The sequence below is a fragment of the Nannospalax galili genome, unplaced genomic scaffold (assembly GCF_000622305.1).
Source record: "Nannospalax galili isolate Female #2095 unplaced genomic scaffold, S.galili_v1.0 scaffold102, whole genome shotgun sequence".
NCBI classification, from domain to species: Eukaryota; Metazoa; Chordata; class Mammalia; order Rodentia; family Spalacidae; genus Nannospalax; species Nannospalax galili.
Genome location: NW_008351958.1, coordinates 3,971,918 through 3,988,195, shown reverse-complemented (window position 1 = coordinate 3,988,195; position 16,278 = coordinate 3,971,918). Strand labels below are relative to the sequence as shown.

At 36.3% G+C, this 16,278-nt stretch overlaps 1 protein-coding gene across 4 annotated transcripts in view; it reads left to right on the top strand.

Annotated features, from left to right (window-relative positions):
- Stau2 (staufen double-stranded RNA binding protein 2) overlaps window positions 1-16,278 on the top strand; it is a 329,426-nt gene that overhangs the window by 149,238 nt on the left and 163,910 nt on the right. For 2 of the 4 annotated variants that reach the window (XM_017802151.2, XM_029553987.1), the window contains exons 8-10: window positions 3,025-3,162; window positions 10,308-10,340; window positions 12,436-12,567. In XM_017802151.2, coding sequence (XP_017657640.1) covers window positions 3,025-3,162; window positions 10,308-10,340; window positions 12,436-12,567 — 303 coding nt within the window. The remainder of the gene's footprint in view (window positions 1-3,024; window positions 3,163-10,307; window positions 10,341-12,435; window positions 12,568-16,278) is intronic. The other 2 variants (XM_008848890.3, XM_029553988.1) reach the window with 1 other exon arrangement.

The following is a 16,278-nucleotide window of genomic DNA, read 5'->3' as shown; positions in this document are numbered from 1 at the left end:
GGTGGGGGGTGGGGTGAAAGGGTGAATGAGGCCTTAGGGAGTCCAGGCGCGGAGAGCTGCGCTATAGACTTACCCCAAGAGGCCTGAGGATAGTCAACATTGGTTTTTTTAAATTATGTATGCACTTATAAAATTGTGACCACATTCAAGATAATAAAGCCATTTGGTGTTCTCAAAGTTTTTTTCATTCTCCTTGATAATCCTGCACTCTTGCTTTTCTGAGAAACTGCCCTTTTGGGGGCTGGCTTTGTCAGAACAACTCTTGAGATTAATATTTATCTGTTGTTTTGTGTGTGAATTGTTTGGGTCTGTTTTATGGCTGAGTAGCCATTGTATGACTGGCTACATCACCACTTGTTTATCCATTCACTTGCTGGTGGATATTTGGGATAATTATAGTTTTTAGCTGTTACACATAAACCTTCTGAAATGCTTTCTTATGAGCATATGCTTTCATTTCTTTTGGTGAAATACTTCAAAGTGGGATGACTTAGTCATCTAATAAGTGTATTTTTATGGTTTTGGGGATCAAACCAGGGCCTCACATAAGTGCTCTATCAGTGAGCCAACTCTGATAATCAGATTTTAACAAACCACCAATTATTTTTTGAACAGTTGTCCAATTTTACATTCTCATCAGCAGTGTGTGAGGGTTCTGCTTGCTCTGTATCGATGTGGGGACTTCGAATAATCAGTCTTTAAATTTCAGTTGTTCATTGTGTATTGGTATCACATTGTAGAAATTTACATTTGTCTACAGCTAATGGTAGTGAGGATTTTTTAATATATTTTATTATTTTTATTTTATGTGTACAAATGTATTACCTGCATGTATGTGAGTGCACCCATGTCATGCGGTGCTGCAGAGGTCAGAAGAGGGCTTCAGATTCCCCTGGAACTGTAGTTAAGGACGGTTCATAGCTGCCATGTGGGTGCTGGTAATCGAACCCAGGTCTTCTGCAAGATCAGGCAGTGCTCTTAACTGCTGAGCCATCTCTCCAGCCCTGTGAGAATTTTTTTTTATTTTAGTGGCATATGAGGTTTGACATTTGTGTACTTAAAGTTTTTTTGTCGATCATTTAAAGAAATAATAAATCTTAATTTTTTTTTTTTCGTCTTTTTGAGACGGGGTCTCCCTGCAGCCCCAGCTGTCCTGGAACTCACTATGTAGACCAGGCTGGACTTGAACTCACAGAGATCCACCTACCTCTGCCTCCTGAGTGCTGGGATTAAAGGCGTGTGCCACCACGCCCGGCTAAATGTTAAATTTTAAAAGGTTTATATACCTTGCATTACAAATTATCAGATATATAGCTTTTAAGACTGTGACTTATCTTATTTCTGAGAATAGAAGTTGCTAATTTTGGTGTCAAATTTATGATTATTGTTGTTACTTATAAAGCGCGATTATAGTATTCTAAGCAATCATCGCCTGACAAAGCCAAAGAGATTTTTCCCGTTCTTTCTTCTGGAAGTCAGATAGTTCTTATAATTACATTTAGGTCTATGGGGTATTTTGAGTCTATTATCTTTGTAGATAAAGGAGATATGTATGTTTTTTTCCTTTTGCCTATGAATATCCAGTTGTACCAGCACCATGTGTGAAAAGACTACTCTTTCTCCAGTGAATTGCTTTTGTATCTTCGTTGAAAGTCAGTCGATAACATACATGTGTGGGTATCTACTTCTGGGTGCTGTTCTCTTTCATTGGTATTTGTCTTTATGTCAGTATGACACACAGAATTTTATGATATTAATCAGATAATGAGTCATTCACATTTTTTTTTCAAAGATGCTTTGGCAGTTTTTTACATTGCCACAGGAATTTAGCTTTGCTTACCAATTGTTAAAGTCAGCTGTGGTTTTGATTGGTAGAGTAGTGCATTGATGTTCTGATGAGAAGATTGAGTCTTCTGATCTGTGGGCATATCTCCCGCGTATTTATTTAGAACTTCTTTAATTTTGGCAAGGTATAATAGTTTTTGTGGGCTTTGCCTAAATATATTCAGTATTTTATTTTACATTTGGTTTTCACTTATCATTTTTTTGAAATTCATCCTTATCAATGCATATTTTGATATTTAACTCATTTTCACTACCTTAAATCATCCCATTGTATGAAGTGGCCATAGTGTATTTGTTCTTTTGTTGAACAAATAACAAAATTTGTTTGTATGTTTGTTTCAGATAATGCCTCTGAGGGTATTTTTTTGTACATATAAGCTAGCATACAGTTGGAAAACACTTTTCTAGGGCATGTGTACCATGAATAGAACATTAGGGCAGTAAGATGTGTGATTCTAGGCTTTCTTAAATATTGGCATGGTGTTTTCTAAATTGTACTGCTGCAAGAGTTTCTGGCTGGTTTGGTGGTACATGCTTTGTAGTTCAGGTTACTTGGGAGGCTGAGCCAAGAGTTCAAGGCCATACTAAGATACCCCTTTCTACCTTCCCTTGCCTCAAAAACAAGTTTCTGTTTCTCCTCATTCTTACCAACTGGGACTGTTAGACTTTTTAATTTTTTTCTTAAATTGGTGGGTGTATAATAGTACTTTACTGTGGCTTTAACATGTATTCTCCGAGTTTTAATGAAATCCATTATCCTCTATTTTTCTTTTTCTTTTTTTCTTATATTTATTCATCTTTTGCCTATTTGAAATATATATTTTGGAGACTGGATATATCTTTTTAAGTTATATGTGTTGCAAGTATCTCATTCCAGTTCGTGCCTTACCTTGTCCTGTTCTTTTTGGTGATTTTTGATGCACAGAGATTGTGAAGCCAACCCTGTATACTGAAGAGTTCACCTATTTTTTTAAAGCATAATTGATCCAACTTGTCTATAGTACTACTGAACCCCAAACCACATGGAAGCCTCTGTGATGGCTCCATGTTACGATTTTCATTCATAATGACTCATTTCTTTTTCAGGCTGGGGTTGGGGAGGAGAACCACTTCTTCCTTAAGGGTTTAGTAACAAGTTTTGCAAGCAGAGTCTGCAAGTTTGTTTGCTTTTTTTTTTAGGCTGGACCAGAATACGGTCAAGGAATGAACCCCATTAGCCGCCTGGCTCAAATTCAACAGGCCAAAAAGGAAAAGGAGCCAGATTATGTTTTGCTTTCAGAAAGAGGAATGCCTCGACGTCGAGAATTTGTGATGCAGGTATTTTTGACCTTTTTATGTTTCTAAAACTATTGAAGAGATAGGGTGGCATAGTGATGTGAGTAAAGACAAGCTGGAACTTGGTAGAAAGTATAACTATGCTTACACTGCAAAGCATTCATTCCCTTCAGGCTCACCTATCAACTTGGTGGAAACATGCTGGTGTCAAGGACATGTTAGAATAGACAGTATGAGACTTAGAAGGGCCTATGAGTTCACGTAGGTTATTTACTACAGAGTTTATCATTTAATGTCTATCTTTTCACTTTCATGTTGAAATTTGCAGCCAGAGTCTATTAGCTATTAGGACTGGAGAAAAGTAGAATTAGAAACAAAATTAGGAGGATAGATATAGGAGATGGAATTGGGCCAAGGGCATAAGGTTATGGGCTATCAGGAAAATTAGAGAGCCTTGGCAGTCCAACTGACTGTGATGGGAGCTAAGGGACTCAGAGTTGCTGAGAGACCTAACTATTATAGAGCCAAAAAACTTGAAGACTAGTTGTTGTGAGCTAGGGGTAAGGTCAGATATCTACATTCCCTTGTTCTTTTCAAGTCCAGCCTGACTCATCAGCATTTGACAGTCAAGCCACAGTCTTAGAGAAACTTTGGTTTAATTTTATTTTATTAAGAAACATCCAGGACTGGAGAAATGGCTCAGTGGTTAAGAGAATGCACTGCTCTTGCCGAGGACCTGAGTTTAGTTCATAGCAGGTAGCTCACACCCTCCCGTAACTTCAGCTCCAGAGGATCCAGTGCCTCTCTAGGTACCTGCATTCTCATGCTCATACCCCTCTCCCAATGGACACATATACATAAATAGAAATAAAATGAATCTTTAAAAAATTTATTTTTTTATTTTGTGAGTATGAGTGTTTTGCCTTCATGTGTAAGTGCACCTGTGTCATGAAATGTCTGTGGAGGCCAGAAGAGGGCATCAGATCCTTTGGAACTGGAGTTTTAGATGGCTGTTAGCCACTATGGATTCTGGGAACAGAGTCTTTCCAGCCCCCAATCAATCCTTCCTTCCTCCCTCCCTCCCTCCCTCTCTCCCTCCCTCCCTCCCATCTAGAAATGGAAAGAGACTTATATAATGGACCTTCAATATGCCTAACACTCCTGGCACAGCAAGTAAGATTTTTGCCATACTAGATTTAATTCTAACTTATTTCCACTCTCCCTTTATTCCATTCTCCGTCTTTAGAAATTTCAAAGCTAATTTCAGGCTTACTAAGGGCATATTTCTAAAAATTATGAAAAAGTTTCTTATAGTGATGATTCATTAGAGGAATCTAATCTCTAATGCTTAAATACTTAAATTTTCTTTATTGTGTTCAAACTTTAAAGTTTTTCCTTTGACAAAGACACTTCTTATAATCAACTCCAAAAATCTTACTTTTCATATGATCCAGACAAAATTGACAAATATTTACTTAGGGTTGACCATATGGCCCATATTTCAACATCCAAATATAGAATCTCCTATTGATTAGTTATTCATGCATAGCTAAGTTTTGCCCTCTTAATTTGTATCTGGTAGTAGTTGTTGGAAAGTATTTGTTGCCTTCCTGCATAACTGAACAGGCTTTTGTTGGAACTGCAAAACTGTGATGTAGTTACAGATAAACCACTGCTGGGAACCTGGAGTCCAAAGATAGGGACTTCCATGGTTACTAAACACAGCATTGTCTCAGTGTCCTCAGGACCAGAACACTCCTCTAGTATTTTCAGTTGATAGAATATATTGTTTTTCCTCTTAATTTCTTAGCTCTTAAGAATTTAAGAATGTGGGGCTGAAGAAATGGCTCAGTGGTTAAAAGCACTGGCTGTTCTTGCAGAAGACCCAGGTTCAAATCCCAGCATCCACTGGTGGCTAATAACCATCTATGACTCCAATTCCAGGGGATCTGATGCCCTCTTCTGTCCTCTGTGGCACTGTATGTCATGGGTGCACTTACATGCATGCAGGCATAACACTCCTACACATAAAATAAAAATAAATAAAATTTAAAAAAGAATTCAAGAATGTATTTTTTAGATTCCAAAGGCTAAATGAAAGATCACCTGAATTTCAGATATGTGTTAGAAATATAATCTGATTTTGGATATATCAGCCAGTTCCTTTTCTATGGAATGTATTGAGTGTCCCCTTTGAAAGAGGAGTTTAGAATATCGCAGGACAGCTTCCATTTTATGGATATTCATAAATATTCAGGTCAAACAGGGACATTTGGCTATGTTTTAAATATTTTTACACTGAATTCATGTTATGTTCCCCCAACCCCCTCTGTAAACCCTAGTAGATTCATTGCAAACTTGCAATAAACCTTACTAAAGGCACAGCTTTTGTAGCACTATTATCATGCTGTAATTGAATATGGAAGGAATATAGGTAGAAATAATATGCCCCATTTTTATCTATTACACCTTCCAAAAGTGAATTTATTTTATAAAATGAATGCAAATTACTTGTGCTAATTAGTAGATAAGAAATTTTCAGGTGATACCATGTGGGAGGTTTGTTCCAAAGTAAATTTATTTCTTTTGGGGGGTGGTTTGGGACTGGTTAGAGGGTATAGTGACAGAGGCTCATGTAACCCAAGCTGGCCTTGAACTCATTGTGTTAGCTGAGGATGACCTTGTACTCCTGATCCTTCCACCTCTGCCTTTCAAGTGCTGGGATTACAGGCTTTCAAAGCAAATTCCTCAACTTTTCATTTGTTTTGGAGAGAAGTGTTTTAATTTTAGAGAGAAAATATTGCTAACTGAATAACATATCAGTATGCTGTGTTATTATGAATTATAGAATACCAGCTTTTCTACCTATAACTAAGATCTCCAAGTTGTTAAAAATATATAAAGCAGATTTTGTCTCAGTTTCATGTCTCAGTGAAAGATAATATTTTTGGTAAATGCTATTTCAGAACTTTTCTTTTTGTCTTTTTAGAGGGTTTAATTCATGTGATTTGTTTAAAAACAAAATTTTAAATTTATTGCATAATATAATTACTGTGCTTCTTTGTGGATAGAAATTAACATTTTAATGCAAAGATCTTATTTGTAATCTTAGAAAATCTGTGAGCTTTTTAAGGAAAGTAATATATGAAACTTACGCCCCTTTTTGACTTTTATAGTCAAGTACTTTGAGTCATTGTGTTCATTAACAAGAAATAAAAGTCCTTTAGCAGTATGAATTTTAAGCACTGACAGATTACCTTGGGATAACTACTCACAAACTATTGAACTATCTGGTTAAAAAAAGTTGTGTGAGGCAAGGAATGGGTAAGAAGGGAAATGATCCTGGGAAACACCTGTTAAAAATTCTTTTCAAAGAATCAGCATAGCTCAGGCAGAAATCTGGCAGACAGATAAACAATTTGTCCAAGATGGGAATACCGTTGCAGCCAAGTCCAAGAAAGGTAAGTAGTCTGGGTCCAAAGGGTATCAGCTTGCATGGATAGATGAAATGTAGGGATAAAGGAGAGGAAAACTGGAGTGAGATCCAGGGAGGTGTGCATAGCATGTGAAAGCAGATGAAAACCTTTCAGCAGTTATTCATGTTCAGTCATCTTTTGATTTGTGTACTTTGGTGAGCCTTTTGACCCTCAGAGAAGTAGAGGAGGCTTTTTGACGCAGCTGGTCTAATCTTTTCACCAACAATCATTCCAGAACAGTATAAGGGCTGGTGAATCTGGGGAACAAGCCAAGCACTAGAAAAATGACAGCAGAGTGACTAGCTGAGGATGGGAGCACATTATCCTGTTGTGTTGAGGTCAGGGTAAGGCCAACACTCTTAGTTCACACAGTGAGACTGAGTTCATGCAGCTGCGAGGATCTACTGTTGCAGTCTTGTAGAGCAGTGCTTCTTAGGATACAGCCCACAGACAACCTCAAACTGGCCAGCAGGTGGAGGTTTCTGGCTTTGTAGGAAAAAGCAATGACGTGTTTCAAGACACTTTACAGTTTTGAACTACAGGATTTGCAAAGGTCATCACAGAAATTCTGAACTAAACATTTCTAGTGCTTTGTATGCTACAACTGTCAGTTAGGCTATCTTAACTACACTTCTGTTTAAGAGTGTATTCCTTTGCCACATCATTTGCATGGTTGTGTTTAATACACTCAAATTTATTTGTCTTTCTCTTACATTAGCTTTATAGTAAGTTCAGATAACCAAAGAAATTCACTGTACTGGTTAGTTTTGTCAACTTGACACAAACTAGAGACACCCAAGAAGATGGAACATCAGTTGAGGAATTACCGCCATCAGATTAGCCTGTGGACATATCTGTGGGGCAGTTTTGGGATTGTTAATTCATGTAGGAGGGCCCATTGTGGGCAGTACCATTCCTAGGCAGATATGTCTGGGCTGTATAAGAAAGGTAGCTGAGCAAGCCAGGGGAAATAAGCCAGTTAGCAGCATTTCTCTGTGTTCTCTGCTTCAGTTCCCACCTTGAGTTCTTACTTGACTTCCTTCAGTGCTGGATTGTGACCTGGGAGTTGTAAGATGAAATAAACCCTTTCTTCCATAAGTTACCTGTTGGTCATGGTGTTTATCAGCAATAGAAAGCTAACTAAGATATACCCCTGCCCTTTTCTTCTACCAGAAAAACAGCCTTTCTTAGCACTTTGCATTACTAAATAAATAAAGTTTATTTTAATTAACTAATTAATTAATTTGTCTTATTGAGTCAGGGTCTCCCTGTAGTACCAGCTGGCCTGGAACTTCCTATATAGACCAGGCGGACCTCAAACTCACAGAGATCTGCCTGCTTCTGCTTCCCAAGTGCTGAGATTAATGATGTGTACCACCACATAAATAAACTTTAAAATCAGCTAGTCAAGTATTGTAAAATACATTTGAGGTTTTGATTTGAATTCAGTGAATTTATAGATCAGTTAGAAGAGAAATAATTATATTACTAATATCTTCAGTCCTTGGCTTATCATTCTGTTATGATTTTAATTTTTCTCAACAACGCTCATTGTCTTCTAGAATTCTCAAATACACGCAGCTTTTAATATTTTTCATTTTCTACTTTAATCCTTATAGAATGCAGAATGCACTTTGCTTTTTGTATGCTGACCTTTTTTACACAAAGAGCTTCTTATGGTCCCATTAATTCTTATAATTTATCTGTAGACTTTCTTGAATTTTCTGTATATAAATATCAGGTGTACTAATACCAACAACTTTCTTCACTGAATCTTAAACCTTTCCTTTTTCTTGTTTGTTAACTGCTCTTCCCAGGACTTGTAAATAGTAAATACTAGAAATAATAGAGGACATTCTTACCTTGTTTTCAATGCCAAGGTTTCAACATTAAGTACAGTATTTGCTCAGTTTTGCTTTAAGCCTGTTGAAAAATGTATCTTATTATATGAAGGAAATTTCCTTCTTTTTCTGTTTTGCTAATGGTTGTGATTATGAATGATTATATATCAAATGCTTTTGCTCCATTTATTAAGATGACTGTGTGGTTTGTCTCCTTAGCCTACTAATTCATTGATTGATACTGTTTGGCTTCACTGAAACCAATCTTGCATTTCCAGAATGAATCCTTCTGTCATGATTCTCCTTCTGTCTATATATTGCTTTATTCATTATACTCTTTAAAACTTTAATGCCCATGATCATTTGTGAAACATTTGTGTTCTGTGTTTTAAAAAAGATTTTTATTGAGCTGGAATTGGTGGCACATGCCTCCAGCACTCAGGAGGAAGAGCAGGCAGTTCTCTCTGAGGTCAACTGGGGCTACAGGGAGACCCTGTCTCAAAAAATGATACCAAATGTTGGAGAGGATGTGGGGAAAGGAGAACACTCATCCACTGCTGGTGGGGCTGCAAACTTGTTCAACCCCTATGGAAAGCAGTGTGGAGAACTCTTAAAAAACTACAAATGAACCTACCATTTGACCCAGTTGTACCACTCCTTGGCACATACCCAAAGAACTTATCCTATTGCAGAGACACTTGTACATCCATGTTTGTTGCTGCCCTTTTTACAGTAGCTAAGAGATGGAAGCACCCTAAGTGTCGCTCAATTGACGAGTGGATAATGAAAATGTGGTTCATTTATATGGTGGAGTTTTACTCAGCAGTAAAGAAAGATGAAATCTTGAAATTTGGATGGAACTAGAAACTGTTATACTAAGTGAAGTAACACAGACTCAGAAAAAAATCGACATATGTTCTCCCTCATATGTGGATCCTAGAACCAAACCCTGATAAGTGAGTAGGTATCCAGACATAACTACAGGAACCAGGATAATGGAAAGGAAACAGGGAGGTAAAGGAAAAGAAAGAACCTGAAAGGGAAGAATAGTAGGAAACAGGCCTTAATAAGGGAGATATGGATAAAAATTGGGTTAGTTTAATGGAGGGGGAAGGGAAGGGTATATAAAGAACCTAGGGGATAAGGGGAAAGAAGCAGCTCAAGAGAGGTAGGACTGTAGGACTGGCGCTAGGCCAGTATCTATTACTGATATTCTGCTTTATGGACATAATATGAAACCAAGTCCTAATGACTTAATACTGTATTCGTAGATTAGTTCATATTTCAGCACTCATCAGAAAAGCTTATTTTTACACTAGATGGCAATTAACACAGAGACTCACATCTGGTCAAGGTGCAGAAAATAAGAAACTTCAGAGTGCTCATCCTTAAACAGGACATCTGTATCATGCTCTCTTGTCCCAAGACTCAGGAATCATTGTGAAAGAAGGGGATAGAAAAATGGTGAGAATCATAGGTGGTAGATGAATACAAGGAATGTGTTTTCCAGACACAACAGGGCATTTGCATATATGAACACATGGTGGTAGTTACAGTGTGCATAAGACCTGCAAAATCGAAGCTGTTCTGTGAATTTCCTTTCTTTTAATATTCTTGTTGGATTTTGCAGTCAAAATGATGCTTCAAGAAATTGGGAACTGATTGCTCTTTCCAGTTTTGGATGAATCTTATACATAAGATTAGCTTAATTCTCTCTTAAATGTTGTCTAGAATTTGCTGAAGAAACACTGAGGGAATCCTTTCCTTTCCTCCCATCTTTTGCTCCCCTTCTCTCCTTCGAGGTCTTGCTAAGTAACCCATGCTGGCCTAGAATTCTCTCTGTAACCCCAAATCCTCTTGCTTCTTTAAGTGCTGCCATTACAGGAGTGTACTACTCTGCCTGGTAAGGAATTTTCTTTATGTAGAGCTTTTAAAAATTATGGTTTCAATTTCTTTTTTATTAAGATTTATTTGTGGTGTGTGTGTGTGTGTGTGTGTGTGTGTGTGTTGCCTGGGGAAACCAAAAGAGGGCATTTGATCCCCAACAGGCAGTTGTCTGCCACCAGACATGGGAGCTGGGAGCTGAACTCAGGACCTCCGCAATAGTAGCAAGCTGTCTTAACCATTGAACAACTGCTGCAGCCCATTAATTGCTTTGCTAGGTATAATTCTATTTTGTTTTAGGCTTAGTCTGTGGCAGCTTTGGTAATTTGCATTGTTAGGAATTTTTCCATTGTTTCTGAATTATTTTAAAGTAATATGGAATTGAGCTCAATACTTCTTATTTGTAATGCCACACAAACTTATAATCTCTTCTTTCTTTCCCATTTTCTTCTTTGTGGTGCTGCCCATGTTAGTCAGGTGCTCTGCCATTGAACTGTATCCTGAGTTTATTTTTTTCTCAGTCTTAACCTTTGGCCTATCATGTTACTACCTTTTGCAAGGATCCAGCCTTTGAATTTTTAAACTTCTCTGTTGTGTTTTCTCTTCCATTTTCTTAATTTTTGTTTGTCTGTATTCTGTTCTCTTGGTTTGTTTTGCTGCTATTTTTGTAATTTCTTCAGATTAATGTTAGGACATTTTCTGCTTTTCTATATACTATTATGGCTATAATTGTCTTTTATAGAGGTACCTTTAAGTTTTATGTATTCTTGTCTATTTAAAATGTTTTCTGATTTCCATTGAGATTTCTTCTTTTATTCTATAGATGGCTTGAATTACATTGTTTAATTCCTAAAGTTCTGATTAAGTTGCTCTTCACTTACTGAGACAACTGTGTAAAAACAAATCCTACTATAGTTAACATATTTTAATGCCTTTTTGTATGTTTCTCCTTGTAGTTTTGTTTATCTGCTTTCTAAATTAATTTTTATATTTAAAGTTTCTCTTAGTGCATGCCATTTAAAATAGTCTTACCAAACTCAAAAAAAAACAGCTTTTGAAGTTTTAAACTTCTCTATTGTGTTTTCTTTTCTTTTTTTTCGCTCTTGTCTTTATTCCATTCTCTTGGCTTCTGTGTGTATGTACACATCTATGTTTACATAGTTTACAGGAAGATAGCTGGGAAAGTTTACTGTTCAATCAGCAATTATGATTTTACAAGCATCGAGGTTGACATAGATTATCTTAGTTTTCCAAGCAACACCAACAGGTAGTTGATGTTATTATACCTGCTTTATTGATGAATTTGAGGTTTAATGAGTTTAATAATTTGCAATGGTTTATACAGAGGGGAAATCATAGAGCTGAATTTCACAAATCTTAGTAAGAACTATTTAATATAATTCCTCCCCCCAACACTGGTTGATGAACCTAAGGCCTTGGATATGTTAGGCAAACACTTTACCTCTGAGCATGTCTCTATCACTAATATAAAGTATAAACTTGGGATACAATGTGAACATTAGTTTAAATGGCTGGCACTAACATGAATCTCAGCCTTCTCAGTTTATTCCTGGAAATAAAGTGTAATAAATGTAGTCATAACGAACTCTATATTGATAGAAACCTTATTTTTCTGCTTAAACAAGTAACACAAGCTTAATGTTTTAAAAAATCAAGTAATATATAAATGTCTAAGGAAGTACGAGTTCTCTTAAGAGTGCCACCTTGAGATAACTCATAGTGGGTGAGCTAAGGACCATTTTCCCATACTTTCTCCATGTGTACTTTCTATAGATCTTAGTGAATGAACTTGCACTGAGGGACATCTAAGTGTACTAACTTGACTTGATAGGCCTTAACATAAATGACAGAATACAGTGTGTGTGTGGGAGGGGGGGTGGCGGCGGCTATGGGATGGTGTTAATACGAAGGAAGGTATAAAGATGATTAAGATCTTATATATGAAATACACAACAAAGATAAAGTTATATAAGTAAATTTTGTTTTCCTGTTTTACTTTGGACTGACTGTATTTTTTAATCTATTCATTGCTTTGTCATTTAAGGACTTCTGTTTACTAAAACAACTATCATTAATTTCTTTAATCTCAACAGGTCAAGGTAGGCACTGAAGTTGCTACTGGAACAGGACCCAATAAAAAGATAGCCAAAAAAAATGCTGCAGAAGCAATGCTGTTGCAGCTTGGTTATAAAGCATCTACTAGCCTTCAAGAGCAGCTTGACAAGGTAAGAATTAATGTTCCGTGTGTGTGTGTGCTTTCAGTCATAATATCAAAGTGATTAATACCTTCTGATCTTATCTGCTATTGAAGTAGACAAAGATTTTCATTTTTATGAGACGGTACGTCATAGCATTGATATTATAGGTACCAAATAACATCTGCTTGTGTGAAAGATGAACTATTAGTGAGTAATTATAATTTAAAGATTAGCAAATACTAAAATATTTTGTCTGATAGTTCATACCAATTTAAGTGTTGTTAACTTTTTGCTAGTGACATTTTTTTTTTTTTTTTTTGGTCTATGTTTATGCCTTTTACGAACAGAAGTCATTAGTCTTTACTTTTGGAGTACAGCTGAGAATACTGGAAATAAAAATTCTGACTTACCCCTTTAGGGCAGTAATTATATTAGCTAGACCCTATAAACTAATTTTGTTTACTTTAAATTTAAAGGTAAACTCAGAGGTATTTTTTTCTCTATATGCCTTGTTCATGGTCTTGTATTTCTTCTGCAGTAGTTAATGATGTCATTAACACCTGCCTCTGTTGCAAGAGGAGCAGAGAAGTCTGAATTTGGGACTTGGCAGATAACTTAGGGAGAATTGGATTATTTTTATTTTTTATTTCCATTTTGTTAATTCTATAATTATATAGAAATTATTTCTATTAAGCATTTTGTTTACATAAAAATTCACAACGGGCTTCATAATTACTTTTATGAAAAATAATATGCTTTTGATCAGGCCTTTCTCATATAAGGACTCTGTTTCAGAGATGTCTTTAGATTTTGCAGAGACACAATCCTTCAGGTTAGAGTAAGAAAGCTCTCTGAACATTTAACTGCACTTTTCTTCGTAAGGCAGCTATGATTCTTTTGCATGATTAAAAAATTCATTTGTCTATGTAATATTGCTAGAGATTTCAGTTCTGTTTTTTTAACCTGGCTAGTCAATGCTTTTCTTCTTCTTTTAAACATATTTGTAATATGAAACCGAACATATGTTTGAGATTCTCTAGGTCTTATATTATGTATATGTTGTTTTAACACTTTATATTGACTTAAAACTGATGAGTGATTTATAAAAATATGTCAAAATAAATCTCTTCAGAGACACTTATTTGTAAGTTAATTGAAAGAAAACAAAACAAAAAACAGTAATTTCATTTATTTGAAAGGCATTTTTTGCATACTTACTGTATTAGCAAACGTTCTCTAGAGAAACAGAACCAGCAGCTCACACACACTCACAGATTTATTTTAAAGTATTAGCCCATGTGATTGTGGTTTGACTAATAAATCTGAAGACTCGGGAAAAAGTTCCAGTTCCAATCCAAAGACAGTCTGTTGGGGAATTCCCTTGTTCTCATGAAGATTGGCCTTTTACTGTTGAGGCCTTCAACTGATTGCATATAGCCCTGCATGTTGTGAAGGGTAGTGTTTACCTAAAGTCCACCAAATTAAATGAAAATCTCATCCAAATCTTCCTCAGAGAAACATCCAGATTAATGCTTGACCAAAATACCTGTACTCTGGCTCAGACAACTTGACACATGAAATTAACCATCACACCCACTAAATGACAGATACTTAAAACTGAAGATAACAAGTTCACTGAAGCATAGTCTTTACCTTCAAGGAACTCAGCCATTAAGTGTAGGGGTGAGGTGTTTTGATCATGTTGTAAGGAGAGAGGGAGGTCACTGTTTTTATTCAAAGTAAAAGGCTTGAAGAATTGTTCATGTAAGACTTGAGTTTAATCTAGTTATGTTCATCAAAAATAATTCTGTAAGTAATGTGGTAAATGGATTTGAGCTGAGAGACGCTGAGAGGAGAGAGATCAGTCAACAGGAAAGTAAAGTTGTTCAGATGTGAGATGTGGAGGCTCTAGCTGAAAAAAATGGTGCAGGAGATAAGGAAAGAACTCCAGAGATAATTGGGAAATGTAGTTGGTATAATTCAAGTAGCACATAATATGTATGGCAGATACAAGAGAAGGAATGCCTGCATAAAAGAGGAACAGAGAATGGCTTCAACAACTAGATAGCACTCATACGGTAGAGAGAGGTGAAATGAGACTGAATGTATTGATTGATCAGTGAGAAGATGTTTCAATATGGCAAAATTGTTTTTTAAAGTTTGCAGTTAAATTTTTTTTGTAATAAAATAGTTACACGGTTACAAGCATTCAAGCAACACAAACAGTGAAAAAAAATTAGTCTCATTTTACTGACTTATAGCCTGTCTTCCCCAAAACATTTCCCACAATGGGTTAATCTTGATACAGTGTTTTTGAAATACAGTGAATATTCTCTTGGGTTTTTAATGAAATTTGCTTTTAATTTCCATGTCTTGTTCTTCACTGTTAGTATATAGAACACATTGTTTATACTGACTTTGTATCATGTAACCTTTATAAACTAACCAGTTCTAGAGTAGAATGTGACTTTGGAGTTTTCTGTATTGATGATCATGTCATCTGTGAATAAGATAATGTTTTCCCTTCCGTTCTAGTCTTCATGCCATTATTCACAAGCTACTCGCGCTTTGGGCCCTGGGTCATAAGCCACCCTACTCTCTGTAAGCACTGAGGCATTGCCTTCTGCAGCACAGGTGCCAGTCACTCACGTCTACTAAACTTGCTACAGCCCATCTCCTGCTTCCGTCTCTAGACTTTGATCTGTGGGTCTCTTCTGCTGTTGTCTCCTTTCATTCTCTGTACTTATGAATTCTTGGATTACCAATTTAGAGATAGTGCTCAGGTGCAAATCCTATTTTATCTACTGGTTAAAATTTATAGGTATTAAGATAACAAAGCACAGTAAAGGGCAGAAGGAATTGTACAATCAAAACAAATCTTATAAATTTTAGTCTTTAAAAATGAAATTCAGGGCCAGTAAGATGGCCCAATCAGTAAAGGCACTTGCCACTAAACCTGAGCACCTAAGTTTGATTCCCCAGAACACACATGGTGGTCTCCTGACCTCCACATCTGTGCTGGGGCTGTAAGCTGATCCTGACACAAGTTGCCCTTAACCGCCAAGTCATCCCTCCAGCCATTCTTCTTACTACAGATCCTGATGTTCATCCGGGATCTTTACATTCTTAGTTACAAGCATTTAATCATAGCATTTCTAGTTAGTTTCCTCCGATCTTCTTTTCTGTGTAAAAAGCTATCTGTAGCTCAGTGGTAGAATACTTGCCTAGCATGTACAGAACCCCACGTTCAGTGGTTTAATACTTAGTTCCGCACGTGAAACAAAACAAAAACAACAATAGACATTAAAAGTACTGTTTATTTCTTGATATAGACAAACTACATATTATGTATGTGACTTTAGACTAATTGCTAAACTTCTGCAGCCCTAGTTTGTTTCTTATAAAGTCAATTTTATTCTGCAGTGTTTAAGGCATTGCACCACCATGACTGGCTGTAATTTCTGTTTTATGAAGGATGCCTGTATTAGAGTTTAGCAGTCAAAGGTTGCAGCAGTGATCTCCCAGGTGATAAATGTGGGGAAGATAGGACATTGTATTTTAAGGGAAAAAAATAGATAAAGGAAGAAAGATGTGTTTTCTGGTTCATATGAAGGTGATGGTTTTGGTAACAGAGTGTCAACTTTTTAGAATTCTTTTTTTTGGTTTTTGCTTCTCTTCTGCCAGTGTTTGTTTCCTTATCACTTCATGATGTATAGTAACAATGAAAGGAGACAAATA